This window comes from Hippopotamus amphibius, chromosome 17 (genome assembly GCF_030028045.1).
Source record: "Hippopotamus amphibius kiboko isolate mHipAmp2 chromosome 17, mHipAmp2.hap2, whole genome shotgun sequence".
In the NCBI taxonomy this organism is placed as follows: domain Eukaryota; kingdom Metazoa; phylum Chordata; class Mammalia; order Artiodactyla; family Hippopotamidae; genus Hippopotamus; species Hippopotamus amphibius.
Genome location: NC_080202.1, coordinates 20,599,509 through 20,619,014, shown reverse-complemented (window position 1 = coordinate 20,619,014; position 19,506 = coordinate 20,599,509). Strand labels below are relative to the sequence as shown.

General features: G+C 49.6%; 1 protein-coding gene and 2 non-coding genes across 4 annotated transcripts; 2 read left to right on the top strand and 1 right to left on the bottom strand.

The window, feature by feature from the left end:
* Positions 1 to 128: 128 nt before the first annotated feature.
* RAD51D (RAD51 paralog D) lies at positions 129 to 19,144 on the top strand. Of its 2 annotated transcripts, none has more exons than XM_057717141.1 (10): positions 129 to 386; positions 684 to 745; positions 1,013 to 1,137; positions 8,838 to 8,919; positions 9,164 to 9,298; positions 9,812 to 9,907; positions 13,722 to 13,812; positions 13,935 to 14,005; positions 16,391 to 16,555; positions 16,722 to 19,144. In XM_057717141.1, the coding sequence occupies exons 1-10, from the start codon at positions 305 to 307 to the stop codon at positions 16,803 to 16,805; spliced, it is 993 nt and encodes a 330-aa protein (XP_057573124.1). In that variant the 5' UTR covers positions 129 to 304; the 3' UTR covers positions 16,806 to 19,144. The 2 variants fall into 2 exon arrangements, with proteins under 2 accessions (XP_057573124.1, XP_057573125.1); XM_057717142.1 differs by having other exon boundaries at positions 154 to 386; positions 1,013 to 1,131.
* Positions 7,048 to 7,120, top strand: TRNAW-CCA (transfer RNA tryptophan (anticodon CCA)). Its single transcript has one exon. It is a non-coding gene; the product is annotated as a tRNA-Trp (tRNA).
* LOC130841116 (small Cajal body-specific RNA 11) lies at positions 15,423 to 15,555 on the bottom strand. Its single transcript, XR_009050157.1, has one exon. It is a non-coding gene; the product is annotated as a small Cajal body-specific RNA 11 (non-coding RNA).
* Positions 19,145 to 19,506: the final 362 nt, after the last annotated feature.

Here is a 19,506-nt window from a genome sequence, read left to right as displayed (position 1 = left end):
CCGGCTCCGTGCCGCCCGCTCCGTGCCGCCCGCGCCGTCTCCGCCCCACCCGCAGGCCCGCGCGTCCGCCCCGCGGCCGGCAGGTGGCGCCGCAGGCCGGGCCCCGGAGCCTGGAAGCCGGAAGCGGCGGCGCGGTCCTGGCGGGAGGGCCCTGGGCGCCGGAGGGCCCTGGGCGCCGGAGCCCCCGCGGGGTCCGCAGCCTCCCTCGCCGCCGCCGCCGCCGCCGCAGCCGCCTCCCGGGCTCGGTCCAGAAAGCGGCGCCGCCGGGGGGCCGTCTGGAGAGGGCCCCGGGCCCCCAGGGCACATGGTAGTGCTCCGGGCCGGGCTGTGCCCGGGCCTCACCCAGGACATGGTCCAGCTTCTGCGGAGCCGCGGGATCAAGACAGGTGACCGCCGGCGCGCGCCAGTGCGGCCACGCGGCCGGGCCCAGCGCCGAGGCCGGCCTCGGCCCCGGCACACCCGGGAGGGTCCCTTCCCTCCCTCCCCCGCCCACAGCCTCCTCGAGAGCCGGGGAAGGTGGGAGTCAGCGAGCCCCGCCCCAGGAAGGGTAGACCCCCCCACTGTGTGCCAGGCGCCACGCCAGGTCCTGAGGCTCCGCTAGTCCACGTAGGCGCGGGAAAGTCAAGTGCGGGAGGCCCCGGGCCTCCCTCCCTGCCCATCAGCCCCACGTGTTTTGTTTTCAGTGGTGGATCTGGTTTCTGCAGACCTGGAGGAGGTAGCCCAGAAATGTGGCTTGTCTTATAAGGTGAGCGGACGATCTCCACGCTCCAAACCAGTGTGTCTCTAAATGCCCATCCTGAGCAAAGGGTTCCCAGAGATCGATAGGGGGACTTATGAGACCCTGGGAGACTCCCCTCCCTTGGCGGGTCATTGTCGAGTACTCTGTGCTGCTTCGGGCGGGAGCGCCAAGTCCCCATCCTGAGTTGCCCCGCCCCTTCCTCAGGCTCTGGTCTGTGCTGCTTCGGGTGGGAGCGCCAAGTCCCCATCCTGAGTTGCCCCGCCCCTTCCTCAGGCTCTGGTCGCCCTGAGGCGGGTGCTGCTGGCTCAGTTCTCAGCTTTCCCGTTCAACGGCGCTGATCTCTACGAGGAATTGAAGACCTCCACTGCCATCCTGTCCACCGGCATTGGAAGGTTTGTGTGCGTACTTGGGGGAGAAGGTGAGAGGCAGGGGGACTTGGCTGCATCCGGCTGGGCTTTTGATGCTTGAGTCTAGGGAGAGCAGGCTTTTTCAAACAGTGGTGAGGATGGTCAGGACTTCTGAGTTCTCTTACCCTATAACAGGGTTTCTCCAACTCTTAACATTTGAGGATGCAGAATTATTTGGGGGGCGGGGTGCTGTCCTGTGTGCATAGTAGGATGTTTGGCAGAATCGCTGGTCTCTACCCTCTAGATGCCAGTAGCACCTCCCTCCTCCCCATGTCTGACAATCAAAAATGTCTCCAGCTATGACCAAATGACACCCACCCCACCCCCCCGGGGTGGCAAAATTGCTTCTGGTTGAGAACCACCGCCCTATAACACAAGATGTCAGTATCTCATTATTATTCAGCAAATCAGAGCAACTCTTCCCTGGCCCTATCTCCCCTTTCACTTAAGGATGGGGCTAGAGAGAGCATGGCAGGACTAACATTGATTGAGTGCCTACTACGTACCAGCCATTGACACATAGTAGGTTATATAATAGGTTGTATAATCTCTTCAGTGACCCTGTGAGTTAGTGGTTATTAACCTCACATGAGTTTAGCCTGAGAGGCACAAGGGGCAGAGGTGGAGCTCCAGCCCTGGGGCACCTGATCCAGAACTTGATTCATTCCCCATACACTGAAGCAGGAGGGGACAAAAGCAGTTACCTTCTGCCGTGTTGTTTGGAGAGAGAAAGAGTTGGAAGAAAACAGGAGGCTTCTGGCCAAGGGAGTCTGACCTCTTTGCTGGCCTGTTTGTGCAGAATTTGATAAAGAACTCTGCCACCGCAAAGGTCTTTGGGTTGGTTTGGCCCTCGCCGTTCCCGTAACACGTTCTCTTGGCAGGGTTCATACAGCACAGTGCTTGCTCTCCCCAGGTTGGCAGTTCAGGTCTGTCACTGATCAAGCACTGGCCAAGTGCTCATGGGTGCCAGATATGTACGGATGATCTAGGTGTGGGTGAGGAAAGGCACTTGAGGAATGTGGGGTCCAGTGCGTAAAGAAGAGCAGGTAAACATAAGAGAGAGGTGTGAACACTCGTGGAGGCAGCATAAGGAGGGGGTGATTGGAAATTCCCTGGCGGTCCAGTGGTTAGGACTTGGAGCTCTTACTGCCAAAGGCCTGGGTTCAATTCCTAGTTTGGGAACTAAGAGCCCACAAGCAGGGACTTCCCTGGTGGTGCAGTGGTTAAGAATCTGCCTGCCATTGCAAGGGACATGGGTTTGATCCCTACTCTGGGAAGATTCCCACATGCCGCGGAGCAACTAAGCCCGTGTGCCACAACTACTGAGCCTGTGCTCTAGAGCCCACGAGCCACAACTACTGAGCCCACTGAAGCCTGCATGCCTAGAGCCTGTGCTCCGAAACAAGAGAAGCCACCACAATGAGAAGCCTGCACACCACAACAAAGAGTAGCCCCCGCTCGCCGCCACTAGAGAAAGCCCGTATGCAGCAATGAAGATCCAATGAAGCCAAAAAATAAACAAAAAATTAAAAGAAAAAAAGGGGGGGGGGTGATTAACAGAGAGCAACATTGTCCTTTGGGAGCTTATAAAACCAGCATATACAGAGGAAACAGTCAGGTGATAAACTGCAGGATGGCAGCCACCGTGGGTCACTGCAGGGGAGATCAGAGAGGTTTAGGAAAGTTCTGTGCAGGAGGCTGGTCTTGGGCCTTGAGGAATGGATGGGGCCTCTCCAAGTGCTGATCAGGAACCAGGCTCTGTTACTCCGGGTACATTATTTCATTTATCTTCACAACCATGAGGAGCGCACTGGGATGAAAAATCATCCTGTAGATGAGGAAACTGGTTAAGAGACTTGCTCAAGATTCTGTAGCTAGGGACTTCCCTGGCAATCCAGTGGTTATGATTCTGTGCTTCCATTGCAGGGGGCACGGGTTTGATCCCTGGTCAGGGAACTAAGATCCCGCAAGCTGTGTGGCATGGCCAAAAAAAAAAAAAAAAAAAAAGATCCCACAGCTAGTAAGTGGCAGACCAGGCTTTTGAGGTCACCTCCTAAGCATAAGAACCCAAATCTAAGACATCTGCCCTATTGCTTCCCTCCAGGTGGGAGGCTGTATTGTGAAAGTAGAGCTGCAGGCATGGGGTGGAGGTGGGTGGTGTGGATGAGGCTGGGGAGGCTGGCAGGAGAGAGGCCCTGGAGGACATGGCAGGGGAGGGTGTGTGAGCCGATCTAGGCCAGGTGACAGCTGGAGGCATGTTGAAGAAATGCGATCGCCTTTTTGCCAGGGGGGATACAGACGTGAAGAATCAAAGATGACCCACTAGGTTTCTAGCTTTCCTCACAGTATTCTTTGGACATTTGATGGATGTAACTTGAACAGGGGAAGGGAGGGGAGTTCTGTGGTCAACAGCCCGGGGAAGGCTGGTTAACCCGAATGAAGCAGATTTCTCTGCTGTAGGCCTTCTCACAGCCTGTAGTGCTGGCATGCACCGTGGATCTTTACGAGGGCCGGAGAGCATGTAGCGTGCTTTGGAGGAGGTTGTATTGCCTGGGGGAGATGGGTGGTTCCTTGAAGGCCAGAGCTGTGTCTTGTTCATCTCTGCTTCCCCCTAGTTTTGCCCTTCCGGAAATGTGAGGCATTCAGGAGATGTTTGAATGAACGGCTGAAAGCCAGTTCAGAGGGAAAGGTGGAGGATAAATCCCAGAAATCACTTGTATTCAGAACAGGTGGTAAGACCCAGTTGTACCTCTGCCCCACAAGGCAGGCTGGGGGGGCTCTGTCCATGGTGGTGAGCAGAGGGGCTTGGTAGGAAGGTCCACCACGAGACATGGGACGGAAACAGGTGAGGAGTCCCCTGGATGGTGGATTTGGGCATTCCTTGTGGAGACTAAGCCTCACAGCCAAGAATGTGGTTGATTCTTTTCTTTTTTTTTTTTAATTTTATTTATTTACTTATTTTGGCGGCGGCGAGTCTTGGTCGCGGCATATGTGATCTTTGTTGAGGCATGTGGGATCTCATTATGGTGAGTGGGCTTCTCTCTAGTTGTGGGATGCAGGTTTTCTCTTTTCTAGTTGTGGTGAGCAGGCTCTGTACTTGTGGTACATGGGCTTAGTTTCCCCATGGCATGTGGCATCTTAGTTCCCCAACCAAGGATCGAGCCCATGTCCTCTGCATTGGAAGGTGGATTCTTTACCATTGGACCATCAGGGAAGTCCCAAGAATGCAGTTGATTCTTGACTGGAGAGTCAATACCAGTGATTTCACCTAGGCTGCATGTTAGAATCATTTGGGAAGGAATTTCCCTGGTGGCACAGTGGTTAAGAATCTGCCTGACATATATATACAATGGAATATTACTCAGCTATAAAAAGGGATGAGATGGAGCTATATATAATGAGGTGGATAGAACTACAATCTGTCATACATAGTGAAGTAAGTCAGAAAGAGAAGGACAAATATTGTATGCTAACTCACATATACGGAATCTAAAAATGGTACTGAGGAACTCAGTGACAAGAACAAGGAAGCAGATACAGAGAATGGACTGGAGAACTCGAGGTATGGGAGGGGGCGGGGGGTGAAGGGGAAACTGAGACAAAGCGAGAGAGTAGCACAGACATATATATACTACCAACTGTAAAAGAGTCAGTGGGAAGTTGTATAACAAAGGGAGTCCAACTCGAGGATGGAAGATGCCTTAGAGGACTGGGGCAGGGAGGGTGGGGGGGACTCGAGGGGGGGGCATCAAGGAAGGGAGGGAATACGGGGATATGTGTATAAAAACAGTTGATTGAACCTGGTGTACCCCCAAAAAAATAAAAAAAAAAAAAAAAAAAAAAAAGAATCTGCCTGCCAGTGCAGGGGACATGGTTCGATCCCTGCTCCAGGAAGATCCTACATGCCTCAGAGCAACTAAGCCTGTGTGCTACAACTACTGAGCCCATGTGCCACAACTGCTGAAGCCCATGCACCTAGAGCCCGTGCTCTGCAACAAGAGAAGCCACCACAATGAGAAGCTTGTGCACCACAATGAAGAGTAGCCCTCACTCTCTGCAACTAGAGAAAGCCTGTGCGCAGCAACAAAGACCCAATGCAGTCAATAAATGAATAAATGAATAAATAAAAATTTGTTTAAAAAAAAAAGAATCATTTGAAAAGCTTAAGAAATATTCTTGCCTGGGTCTCACCTTTAGAAATTCTGACTTCATGGCTTTAGGCCAGTGGTTCCCAAACTTTTCTGCATATTAGAATTACCTGGAAATTATTATTTTTTTCCAATTTCAAAGCCCTCCACTGCACCCTCACCCCCAACAACAACACCCCAATTAAATCACATTCTCTAGGGGTAGAACACAAGCATCAGTATGTTTTGAGGTTCCCAGCTGCCTCCAAAGTGCAGACAAGTTTTGGAACCACTGATATAGGCCTCTTTTTTTAAAACTCCCATGGTTATTTTAACATGCAGGCAGGATTGGGAAACACTAGTCTAGCCTAACTGTGTTCAAACTTGAACATGTGTGCTTGTTTTTGTTTTGTTTTTTTAAATAAATTTATTTATTTATTAGCTACACTGGGTCTTCATTGCTGCTTTCTCTAGTTGCAGTGAGCAGGGGCCACTCTTCATTGTGTTGCGTGGGCTCCTCATTGCGGTGGCTTCTTTTGCTACGGAGCATGGGCTCTAGGCACGCAGGCTTCAGTAGTTGTGTCACACAGGCTCAATAGCTGCGGCTCACGGGCTCTAGAGTACAGGGTCAATAGTTGTGGCACACGGGCTTAGTTGCTCCGCAGCATGTGGGAATCTTCCCAGAGTAGGGATCAAACCCGTGTCCCTTGCAATGGCAGGCGGATTCTTAACCACTGTGCCACTTAGGAAGTCCCCATGTATGATTGTTGAGACTCAGATGTGGTCTTTCCCGCAAGAGTTTCTGATTCAGTACATCTAGGATGGGGCACGAGAATTTGCGTTTCTAATCAGTTCCAAGGTGATGCTGATGCTGGTCTGGGGACCACACTGGGAGAACCAGTGCTGTAATGGGGCTGGGGGTTCTCTGATCTCAGTGGGAGGAACAGGAGCCAGCAGTGGCAGAGGCTGGATGCTCTTTAAAAAGTGCTTATTACACAGAGACAAGGTGAGCACAGTGATCCCAAGAAGCCCCAGGGCCGGAGTGGTAACCAGAGCGTTTTCACCAGCAGGGCCCTGTGATTATAATCATGGGGTCCCTGGAATTGAAAGAAAGGTGGGGTGCTTACTTAGGTGCTGCTTGGCATATACAGAGGGGTCATGGAAGGTCTTCAAGGACCATCGCAAAGGGCTGGAGCCCGTGGAGGTGATTACAGGGTTAGGAGAGGGATGCACGTGGTCAGGACTTGGAGGAATTAGTATAGGCTGTGATGGAGGTGAAATTTCAGCCCACAGGTTGGGCAGGATATGGAGTGTGGGTAGTGACCTACTTCCTGGTGGTTTAGGGACAGAAACTGGATTAAGAATTGGCCATGACTTGAATTTATTCCAAGGCTTCCACAGTCAGAGTGTTAATAACGTAGGAACCTTCTAACACTCATTTGTCTGGAAACATTTATTGTGCATCTTCCTGCATTTCAGCCACTGTGCCAGTTCTGGGGCGAACAAGGCCCAGGCCTTGCCCCAGGGTACTCTGGGCCAAAAACTTTTGCTCTGCAAAAGAGGATGAAAAGACAAGTGATAGAATGGGGGAAATATTTGCAATCTGCATATTCAGCAAAGGTCTTGCATCTGGGATATATAAAGAATTCTTAAAACTCAGCAGTAAAATAATCCAATTAGGAAATGGGCAAGAGACATGAACAGACATTTCACCAAAGAGGCTCAACATCATTGGTTATTAGGGAAGTGCAAATTAAAACCACAATGAGGGACTTCCCTGGTGGTCCAGTGGGTAAGACTCCAAGCTCCCAATGCAGGAGGCCCAGGTTCAATCCCTGGTCAGGGAACTAGATCCCACATGCCTCAGCTAAGATCCTGCATGCTGCAACTAAGACCCAGCACAGCCAAAATAAATACATACCTATTAAAACAAAAACAAAAACCCACAACAAGATATTACTACATACCTCCTAGAATGTAAAATAAAAAATGGTGATAATTCCAAATGCTAGTAAGGATGTAGAGAAACTGGATTACTCATACGTTGCTGGTGGGAAAGTAAAATAGCATATCCACTCAGAAAACAGGTTAGTAGTTTCTTGTAAGATTAATATGCACTTACCATACAACTCAACACTTGTATTCTGGGACATCTATTCCAGAGAAATAAAAACTTAGGTTTACAGAAAAACCTGTATGCAAATGTTCGTAGCAGGTTTATTCATAATTGCCCCCAGTTGGAAACAGCTAAAATGTCCTTCAGTGGGTGAATGGTTAAACAAACTTGGCTCATCCATTCCATGGAATACTGCTTGACAGTGAAAAAGAACAAACTATTGATACACGTGACAACTTGGATGGATCTTGAGGGAATGATGCTGAGTGAGAAAAGCCAATCACAGAGGTAGTACTGTGTGATTCTGTGTACATAACACTCTTGAGATAACATAATAATAGAGATGGTGGGACTTCCCTGGTGGTGCAGTGGTTAAGAATCCGCCTGCCAGTGCAGGGGACATGGAAGATCCCACATGCCCTGGTCCAGGAAGATCCCACATGCCACGGAGCAACTAAGCCCTTGCGCCACAGGTACTGAGCCTGCACTCTAGAGCCCACGAGCTACAACTATTGAGCCCTCGAGCCACAACTACTAAAGCCCTTGCGCCTAGAGCCCGTGCTCCACAACAAGAGAAGCCACCACAATGAGAAGCCCGTGCACCGCAACAAAGAGTAGCCCCCACTTGCTGCAACTAGAGAAAGCCCAAGCTCAGCAATGAAGACCCAATGCAGCCAATAAATAAATAAATAGATAAATAAAACATAATAATCGAGATGGAGAACAGATTAAGCAGTTGCCAGGGACTAGGGATTAGGGGTGGATGTGAGGGGTGTGGCTATAAAAGGGTGGCACAAGGGAGCCTTGCAGCGATGAAATGTTCAGTATCTTGATTGCAGTGGCTACATAAACCCACGTGTGTGATGAAATAGCATAGAGCTATACATGCGACACACATGAAAGTAATGGTGATGAATCTGAATAAACTCTGTGGATTGCACCAGTGTCAATTTGCGATGTTGTACTGTAGTACAATACATCTTAGAGGGAAAGATGCTACCATTAGGGGAAACTAGGTGAAGGGTACATGGGACCTCCCTGTACATTGTTTTTTACAACTTTCTGCCAATCTATAATTCTTTCACAGTTTTAAAACATGACAAATTATGGGAATTTCTATCAAGGAAACCCAGGAGGGGCTGAGATGGAGAATGAGAGGAGGACCATTGGTTGGGGTGGCAAAGAGACCTCTGCGGAGAAGTGATCACCCAGCGGTGATCTTTAAGCTGAGAGTAAAAGGATGAGGGGGCAGGGGAGGAACATTTAGCTGTGCTGGCTTTCCCTAAAGGAAACTCCGCCAGGAGAAGCCTCCTGGACAGAGATGTTAGAATGTCTCTGGACAGAACAGTGCTTGGAAGGGATATCTTGCTTTTTCTTCCTGGTTCCTGCTCCCCTCCCTTCCCTGGAATCCCTTCGGTTGATTCTCTTCCCTCCTCTTCTGCCATCAGCCTGGACAAACTGCTCGATGCTGGTCTCTATACTGGAGAAGTGACTGAAATTGTAGGAGGCCCAGGTAGCGGCAAAACCCAGGTACACATGCGGCCAGCAGCCAGGAGGGTTGGGGGAGGTGGGTGCATAGCTCTGGATCCCTGGGGAAGCTTCTTCCAGCATGCTTGTGATTCAGAGCTCGGAAGAGAGGAGAGGGGTGGAGTGAGGAGTGGGGCTTGAACTTGGCCCATTCATGTCTCTGGGATCTGGACAAGTTTTGGTGGGAGCACCCATTCTGGGCCCTCCTTGAGGGCTCAAGTTCACCCAATGCCCCATCTCTACTCAGGTATGTCTTTGTGTGGCCGCAAACGTGGCCCATGGCCTGCGACAGAACGTCCTGTACATCGATTCCAATGGAGGCCTCACAGCCTCCCGCATCCTCCAGCTACTTCAGGCCAGAACCCCGGATGAGGAGGAGCAGGTAAAGAATAGGAGGGTTGGGTTCCTTTGAGGTTCTGATACCATAAGACCGCATTATCTAACATGGCAAGAATTTTAGTCATTTGGGTGAATAGATATTTCCGGCTTGGAAACTTGCTGTTCTCCTAGTACTTCCTGTCATGTGAGCCTCCCTGTTATGACATCATCCCAGATCGGACACCACCCACACTGACCCAGGAAACTCAACCCCTGACATACCCTAATTTAGGGCTGCCACACACCCAGCATTTGTGTTTCTCTCCCATTTCTTGCCCATGAAAGACACACTGATCAGTCCCATCCCTCCTTCCCACGGAGCTCTGACTTGGCTTTGTAGCTCAGCACCCAGGCAGCCACCTTGGTGAGAACTGGCCCATCAGACAAAGCCCATTTGCCATCCTGGACCTGAGTGCTTGCATCTAAGTGCCTCTTCCCGCTCAGCCTCAAAATCCATCTTGTGCAACCCCCTGCTCCTCTTCTCCAAAGCCCTTCCTTCTCTCACCTACACCTTCAGGCAGGAGCTCTCCAGAGGATCCAGGTGGTGCGTGCGTTTGACATCTTCCAGATGCTGGATGTGCTGCAGGACCTGCGAGGTGCTGTGTCCCAGCAGGTGAGCCTGCTCCTCCGCCACTCCCTGCTCCCTCCAGCTGGCCGGTGCTGCCTGCATGTGGGCAGGTGTCCTACTATAGACTGCTTGGAAACGCAGATGTGCAATCTGGTGACTTTAGTTGTGCCTGCCACTCCCAGGATGGGATTTCTGAATGCTTAATTCATGCCTGAGTGCCTCATCGTTTACATGCCCATCTTCCCCACTAAACAGTAAGCTTCTTCCTTGAGTACAAGGATCATGTCATATTCATCTCTGCATTCCAGCGTTGGATCAGTTAAGATTACTTTCAGCTGCAAGTAGTAGTCTGTCTGACAGAGAGTTGAATCTTGAGGACATTTATTTATCTCACATGAGTCTGGAGGTTGGCAGGTTCATAATATCAGGGCTCTAGGTTGGTGCACCTGGTTCTCTTGCTCTTCCCCCTCATGATTGCAAAGTGGCTGCTATGGCTCTAAGCAGCATATGTTCACACATCCATATTACATCCATATTCAGGCCAGTGAGAGATAGATGCCTCTTATCTGTACCTCTTCCTTTTTATAAGGGAAGAAAAATCTTTCTCTGAAACTCACCAGTACACTTCCCATTTCCCCTTACATCTAATTGGCCAAAACTGAGCTATGTGTATGTCCTACACCAGGGGCTGGGCCCACCTTCCCTGATGTCAGGAGATTTCTGCTCAGTACTTGAACACATTCAGAGTCCTCTTAACAAGGAAGAGGGTTTGGAATGGCATTTGGGTTGGTACCCTGCTTAAACAGGTGCTTAAACAGGATTTGGTGCACTGATGTATATACTCTTAGATTTGGGAGACACCTTACAGAGAATAGTTTAATTCATCTTAAACTTTCTCTCTCACCCCAAAGCATAAAATGTTCCCATGGGCATACCCAGGGTTGTATATAAAGTAAGTCATTTTTACAAACTTTAGAACATACAACAGTTGAACAAATACTTGCCATAGGAATCATAGCAGGTTATGCCCCCCGCCCCCCATGTGTTGAGACATGAAGTCAACTGGTCCTGACCTAATCCAACCCTCTTGTTTCTAGAGATGAGGAGAGTCAGGGCCAGAGACATTCAGTGAGTTGCCCAAAGTCACCACATATTTAGGATAAGAGCAGTTTATAACCCAGATCTCTCAACTCTCAGGTCAAAAGACTACATTTTTTACCATAGGACCATTAGATGGTACATATTCTTTTTTTTTTTTTAATATTTATTTATTTGGCTGTGTCGGGTCTTAGTCGTGGCAGGCAGGATCCTTTGTTGCAGTGCGTGGGCATCTCTCTAGCTGTGGCTCGTGGGCTCAGTAGTTGCTTTGAGTGGGCTCAGTTGCTCTGTGGCATGTGGGATCTTAGTTCCCCAACCTGGGACTGAACCCATATCCCTAGCATTGGAAGGTGTATTCTTAACCACTGGACCACCAGAAAAGTCCCTAGATGGTATATATTCTATTATTGCATAGCAAGTTACTACAAACGTAGTGACGTAAAACAACATGTATTTATTACCTCACAGTTTCTGTAGGTCAGGAGTCTGGGCACAGCTTAGCCTGATCCTCTACTTAGGGTCTCATTAGGCTGTGATCACGGTGGCAGCTGGGCTGTGTCTTATTTGGAGGCTCAACTGGGGAAGAACCGCTTACAAGTTCATTCAGGTTGTCGGCAGAATTCATTTCCTAGAGGCTTCAGTTTCTCGCCGGCAGTTGGTTGTTGGCAGAGGCCACCTTCAACTCTTCGAGGTTGCCCACTATTCCTGCCATGTGGCCCTTTCCGTAGGCAGTTCACAGCATGGCCCCTTGGTTCTGCAAGTCAGCACAAGAGTGAGAGAATGTAACATGTGGTCCTACAGAACATAACATAATGTAATCATGGGGTGGCAGCCCATATAATGTAGCCTAATCCTAGCACCTTTGACATTTTCTAGTCAGAAAGCAAGTCACAGGACTCCCCCAAGGTCAGGGGGAAGGGATCATAGTGGGCTTGAACACCTAGAGGTGGGGATCATGGGATCTGTCTGCCACAGATGACCTGATAGCTCTATAGTTAAAAGCAGCGGAAGGCTTGCTGTCCCATTTTGGCCACAGATTTCAACCTGCTCTCCCAGAGAGTAAGGAAGGGCTAAGCTGATCTGTCTCTTTTCTGTCATCCTCTCTTTTGTTTTTGTTTTTGTCTTTTTAACACAGGGAGATCAACTCAATGATTGGTGATGACTTAGAGGGGTGGGATAGGCAGGGTGGGAAGGGGTTGTGGGAGGGAGGGGATATGGAGATATATGTATAAATATAGCTGCTTCACTTTGTTTTACAGCAGAAAAAAAATACTGACTTTATATAATACTCTGCAAATGAAAATAAATGGTAGGCTTCAAAAAATCTTTTTAAGTTTAAAAAAAAATTATTATTAATTTATTTACTTATTTAGGCTGTGTTGGGTCTTCGTTGCTGCTTATAGGCTTTCTCTAGTTGAGGTTAACGGGCTATTCTTCATTGTGGTGCATGGGCTTCTCATTGTGGTGGCTCCTCTTGTTGCACAGCTCGGATTCTAGGCATTCGGGCTTTAGTAGTTGCAGCATGTGGGCTCAGTAGTTGTGGCTCGTGGGCTCTAGACTAGAGCACAGGATCAGTAGTTGTGGCACATGGGCTTAGTTGCTCTGCAGTATGTGGGATCTTCCCAGGCCAGGGCTCAAACCCGTGTCCCCTGCATTGGCAGGTGAATTCTTAAGCGCTGTGCCACCAGGGAAGTTCCTTAAAAATTTTTTTTTAAATATTTATTTATTTGGCTGCATTGTGTCTTAGTTGCGGCATTCGAGGTCTTTTCATTGAGGTGCGTGGGCTCTTTGTTGTGGCTCACAGGCTTCTCTAGTTGTGGTGCACAGGCTCCAAAGCACGTGGGCTCAGTAGTTGCCGTGCATGGGCTCGTTGCCCCACAGTATGTGGGAATCTTAGTCCCCCGACCAGGGATCGAACTTGCATCCCCTGCATTGGAAGGCGGATTCTTAACCACTGGACCACCAGGGAAGTCCCTACCATCCTCCCTTAGACAAGGTGATGACTAGCCAAGCATCAATAACTGAGGGATGAAGAGGGAGGTAAGCAAAAGACAGATCAGATCAGCTGAATATCCAGGACTTGGCCAACATGAGATGAAAAAAACATTTATGGAAACAGAATCAGCAAATGGGTTAGATATAAGGAGTGACAGAGAAGAGGAAGGAAGCTTCAAGGAAAAGAAACATTTTAGGTCCAAGAAACTAGGAGGATGCTAATGCTTGTGTAGAGACGAAAAAGTATGGTTTTAACAGGTGGCTGTCTATATAAGTCTATATTTGGAATCTTTTTAGAAGTGGAAGGTGAGGCCCCATGATCTAGAAGGACAGTGAAGGAAAGAGAAGGCTGACTTCTTCAGCAAAGGAATTTAGGAACTTGGGGAGTAAGCAGGAGAGGGAAAAGAAGGGCCTGACAAGATGATGGGGGACTGGCCACAAGGAGAAAGATTCCACTAAGAAAATTCCTGAGTAGGGGGCCACAGGATCTGAGCAGGGATTTCTCAACTGTAGTTATTTTATGGTATCTGTGATGTCTTGTGATTTACACTCTCTCTATCCACCCAAGTCTTCAGTAAAATCTGTTATACATACAGGTGGGGGTGGGGAAAAAAGACATTGCTGAAATTCCATCGTACATGTGCAGATGTGTTTGGGGTGGGGGAAGTTATTTCTTACCAGTTTCTGATAGAGGGGCTTGTCTGGCGATGGGCGCCCCCTAGAGGCCAATTGGTTCATGGCACCTGCTTCCTGTCAACCCCCTCAGGTGAGCAGTTCTTCAGGGACTCTGAAGGCGGTGGTTGTGGACTCCGTCGCCGCAGTGGTCGCCCCACTTCTGGGAGGTCAGCAGAGGGAAGGTGAGTGGTGTGGCAAAGCCCAGGGCTGGGGTCGTGATCTTGCCTCCCAGCTCTGGAGCCCCGTTTTCGGCCAGCCTGGTCCTCGATGCCCTGCTGCCCGCACTCTGCTTTTTCTCCCCCAGGCTTGGCCTTGATGATGCAGCTGGCCCGAGAGCTGAAGACCCTGGCGCGGGACCTCAGCGTGGCAGTGGTGGTGAGGAAGGGGGTTTGGCCAGCTGTGCTTGTCTTACCTCTGGTCCCTGGGCTTCACCCAGTGGGGAGGTGTTCTTCCTAGTTATAGTTTTTTATTTCCCTTAAATAGCAGCTTCTGCACCCCCAAAGTGGCCCTTTGGGAAAGGGTCATAGCCCAACTTACCTGGGTCATCTAGAGCGCCAGACTGTGAGGGGATCGGACCACGAATAGCCAAGGGATCAGGGACAGTCTTGTTTTTCTTTTTACTTTCTTTGATTCAGATTTATTGAGGTATAATTCACACAGAGTAACTTTCTCCTTGTTTGAAGTTTGATACAGTCGTATACAGCCTTGTTACCCCACTGTAGTCAAGATACAGACTGTTTCTGTCACCCCAGAAAGATCCTCCAGCCCCAGACAACCACTGATCTGGTTTCTGTCCCAATAGTTTTGCCTTTTTTCAGAGCTTCCTAGAAAGGGATCTTTTTGCCTTTAAAGTAGCTTTTTCTGCTTATGGAGTAGATTTTTTTAAAGTCTGCATGCTTCTCATAGAAGAGGGTAAAAAATAATTAAATATAAGAGTCAAATTTGTAATCGATCTCCACAGCCACAGAAACCATATTCATATTTTTATACCTCCATAGAATCTTTTTTCTTTGCATATATACATATACTTTTAACCAACTTTCCAACTAAACTTGTTTTAAAAAAAAAACAAAACACCATTTCCCAAGTCTTTTAATAGATTCTTTAAGAATGCCATTTTTTAGCAGCTACGTATTATTTTGTTTAATACCTATGTTACAGGGGTCGGGAAACCTTTTCTCTAAAGGACCAGGTAGTACGCGTAAATATGGTTGGCCTTCCCTATCCGTGGGGTCTGCATCTGTGGATTCAACCAACTGTGGATTCGAGCCATCTTATTTTATTTTATTTTGGGGGGGGGGCGCACACTGCATGGCATGCGGGGTCTTAGTTCCTCAACCAGGAATCGAACCTGTGCCCCCTGCAGTGGAAGCATGGATTCTTAACCACTGGGCTGCCAGGGAAGTCCCCTGTACTACACCATCTTATATAAGAGACGAACATCGGTGGCTTTGGTATCCCTAGGGTCCTGGAACCAGTCCCCCTGCAGATAATGAGGGATGGCTGTATTTGAGGCTTTACGGCCATGTAGTCTATGTTGCAACTGCTCAACTGCCTGTATAGCAGGAGAGCAACCACGGACAATCCCTAAATAAACAGGCATGGCTATGTTCCAATAAAACTTGATTTTCAGAAACAATTTTTGGGCCACATTTGGCCTGTGGGCAGTAGTTTGCGACCCCTGGTGTACCATAACGATCTATTGATATTTCCTGATCTAGGGGCTTTAGGTCATTACCAGTTTTCCTCTATGGATTTTAGTTATGTTATATGTTATGTTATGTTATGTTAAACTGTCCTCTTTAAGATCCAGCCCTATTCTTAGGACGGCGCTCCTAAGCTGAGAGGGAAATTGCTGTGTGTCCTGCCAGACTCCCCTGTTAGAACTGAGCACAGGGGAGCAGAAACAGCATAGACCAGGACAAGAGTTTTCCTCTGTTTTCAATAAAACTATAGTGAACATCCTTATACCTAAACCTCTTTACACATCTCATATTTCCTCAAACTCCTAAAAGTATAATCAGTGAGTCAGGGACACGCGTATTTTTAAATATCTAGGTATGACGTTGCCAAATTGCCAGGAAGGTTATAGTTTTTGTGCACCTACTGGCAGCATAAGGGGATTTGTTCTCTTATTCTTTTGTTCTTACACTGGGTCCCAAGGCTTCCCTCTTCTAACTGTAGGATGTATGTGAGCACTGCTGTGTGCCAGGCTCTGGCTTAGGCAGCAGGGATTCAATGATGAACAAGCCACACCTCTGCCCAGGGGTGGGGTGGGAGGCAGGGGGAACCTCAAGAGGATGCGGTGAGGCTGGGGTCACTTACCTGAGAGTAGCCTGGGCAGAGTAGAGCTGACCGACCAAATTAGGACACCCCCCCTCCCTTCCAAAACCCCTCCCACCTGTACACACAGACGCACACTCTGACACAAAGGTGTGGGTGGACCTCGTCTCAGGATGCCCACCTGCTGGGTTGGGAGTATAGTAGGCCTAAGCAGACAGCACTGCTTTTCCCAGACATGTGCCCCATTACCTTTTGTCGGCGTCCAGCCTGGGACATTGTGGTTTAGTGACAAGAGCTCTGCGCAAGTCAGGAGCCCAGGGTTCTGATTCCAGACCACTGATAAGTTACGGTGGCTTGAGGAAGTCGTTTCCCTGTACTAGGCCTCAGCTTTCCCATCTGTAAAATGAAGCCATAGGAGCAGGTGTCCTCTGTACTAGTGTTTACGGATCTATAAGCCTTTGATTCTTTCTGCCGCAGGTGACCAATCACATGACCCGAGACAGGGACAGCGGGCAGCTCAAACCTGCCCTGGGACGCTCCTGGAGCTTTGTGCCCAGCACCCGGCTTCTCCTGGACACTGGCCAAGGCGCAGGAGCATCAGGCAGCCAGCGCATGGTGTGCCTGACCAAATCTCCCCGTCTGGTGAGCCGGCCCCAGGGGAAAGCCAGGAATTTGGACCCTTGAGGGTGGCTTCTGTGCCCAGATATCTCATTGAGGAATTCCTGGATGCTAAGACCCTGCAGCCAAAGAGGCTACCCACTTGGCTGCTCAACTCAAAAACTCACCCTTCTCTCCTGTCTTGTTCCAGCCAACAGGTTTCCAGGAGATGGTGGACATCGGGACCTGGGGAACCCCAGAGCAGAGCCCAGCTTTACAGGGAGATCACTTATGACTGTACTGTTGATTGAGACAAACTCTCATGTTCAGTAATGCCTGCTGTTCGCTTCTGGCAGCCCTTGCGGCTGCAGAGAAGCTCTCGGGCTGGACGGCCATCTCCGTCCTCAGTTCCTCTCCGGAAACACAGTGCTACCGGCAAGAGAGGATGCTATTGTGGAAGAACCCAGAAATTCATGCTGATACCAGGTTTTCTTCTCTTGTTCCTACCACATGTTTCCAGTGGGAGCCGAGTCCACTGGCTTGGGCATCTCTGAAGAGGCACTCTGTAACTGGACGGATAACCCTGTGCGTCACCATCCTGCACTGCATCCTAACACAGTGACTCAGCCTGAGGCCTCTAGCTCGCCTTTGCCTCCCTTCTTTTTTTTTCTTTTGCCTCTGTTTTTCCATCTGTAAGATGGGGCTCCCTTTCCCTTAACTCTCTCTTTGAGTTACCAGGTGGAAGTAACCTTGTAAATGCAAAGCTCTTCTTTATCTAGATCCTGCTCTTAAAAACATACAAAGGAAATTCGCTGAACCCCAGAGCCATCTATTTCACAACCCCCCCCCAAGGTGGTTTTTCAGTTTCCCCCAGTGAGGTCCCCTGAGAACGGTTATCCCTCTTTCCCTCTTGACGATGTGGTTTCACACACCTGCATGCATCGCCGTGACCAGGTGAGACCGGGAGCTCGCTGTCGTCCCAGGATATAATTTAACAGGAAGGGAAGATGTGACCTGGTTCCGGTGAATCCAGCCGCTTGTTTAATGTGCATGGTGCCCTGTGGGGCCCCTCCAGAGTGTAGAGTAACCAGAGGTGCTGAACCATGGCCTTGCCCATAAACAGATACAGGAGAATTTGCACAGTAAATAGAGCCAGCTGGGAAAATCGATGCTGGCATAAATAATACATGGCAAATCTAGTCCTTTATGTAGAAACTCATTGCCAGTGGCTCCAAGATGCAATATAATTACCCCTCTCTTCCTGCCAGCTGTACCACAGCTTGGTGCCCTAGCGTATGAAATAACCCCCCTGTCTGTTACGGGCACTGTGGCCATCCATGTGCGAGCTGTAACCCTGGCTGGGCGGGGAGGAGGACACCAGGGAAAGGGAAATAAAAGACAAAGGAGAGAAATGATCAGGATTGTTTACTGACCACAGTTTTTAAAAGAAGGTCGCCTTTCTCGGTTTGAGAGCCTGCTGTGTAATTCATTAGTTGTGTCTGGGCTGCAAGAAGAGGGGTCAGAGTTACAGGCTGAAGATAATGACATTTAGAGGTGATGAACACAGCAGGAATAAAAGCAAGAAGCCTGGAGGACTGGGAACAAGTGGGTATCTTGTTCCCAGGGTATCTGGGAGGGTATCTGCCTGAGGGAGGACAGGCTTGGTGAGCCGAAGACTGGAGGAACCCTGGTGGTGCAGCTTCACAGACTCCCAGGAGAAACAAATCTTCAGCATCCTTACACCAGGAGCGGTTGGCACATAACTGCAACTGTAGTAGGAAACAAAACGTTAAGCTGGGAGTGGCACATCCCTGTCCCTTGTACCATTTGGGCATCCTGAGCCCACACAGACATCACCAATCAAGCATTCTTTTTTGCAGAGCTCAGAGTCTTTTGCAGTTTTGGTTTTTCTCCACACGGCACTCCAGGCAGCCACAGCCAGTCAGTTGGAATTGGCTTTCAAGGTGGAGCTTGGTTGCCATCTCTGCCCCGAGCAGATGGGTCATGTTTCCTGTATGTGGTATCAGGTGCTTTGTCCTTGACTCAGGACCCTACGATAGTGCTGTTTGAGAGGCCTATGAAGATCACATGCCCTGGACTTCCCTGGTGCCGCAGTGGTAAAGAATCCATCTGCCAGTGCAGGAGACACCAGTTTGAGCCCTGGTCCAGGAAGATCCCACATGCGGTGGAGCAACTAAGCCCGTGAGCCACAACTCTTGAGCCCACATGCCACAGCTACTGACACCCACGTGCCTAGAACCTATGCTCCTCAGCAAGAGAAGCTGCTGCTCGCCACAACTAGAGAAAGCCCGTGCACAGCAATGAAGACCCAATACAGCCAAAAATAAATACATCTTAAAAAAAAAAAAAAATCATATGCCCCATCTTGTCATTTAACAGAGAAGGAAATTGAGGCCCAAAGAGGAGAAATGACAGTCCCACTGGCAGAACAGGGGCTGGAATCCAGGACTCTTGATTCCTCAGCCAGGACTCTGTGTCCACGTTACCTTTAGTTTCCAATCGGCACAGTTCTGTCCTCAGTGGGGGCTTGCTCTAGCCAGGCAGCCTCTCTGGCCGCAAGAAGGCACCCCATTCACTGCTGCCCCAGACCACCCGAGACATTTCTGCAGGACTTTGCCCCTCACAGCTTGCTTCCTCCTTGGACTTGCTCTCAGACTGGGCCTTCTCATCCCCATGCTGCCCACGCACACTCTGCTCCGGGCCAGCCACCCTGCGAGGCTCCCCTAACAGGCCTGGGGCCAGGCTGGCTCTCCTACCCATGGGGCTTTTGCTCCCTTTGCTTACGTGTCCGCCTCTGCCCAGCCCTGGCTGCGTCTGGTGCACACCCACCCTGACATCTTCCCTTTTTTATGCTTCAGCTGGGGTCTACATAGACATCACCATCCTCCTGTACCACTCACTCAGACTTGTCTTATGACTTGTCTGCCCACGAGCCCAAGATCCACTGGAAGGGCTCCCACATTAATTTTTCTTTT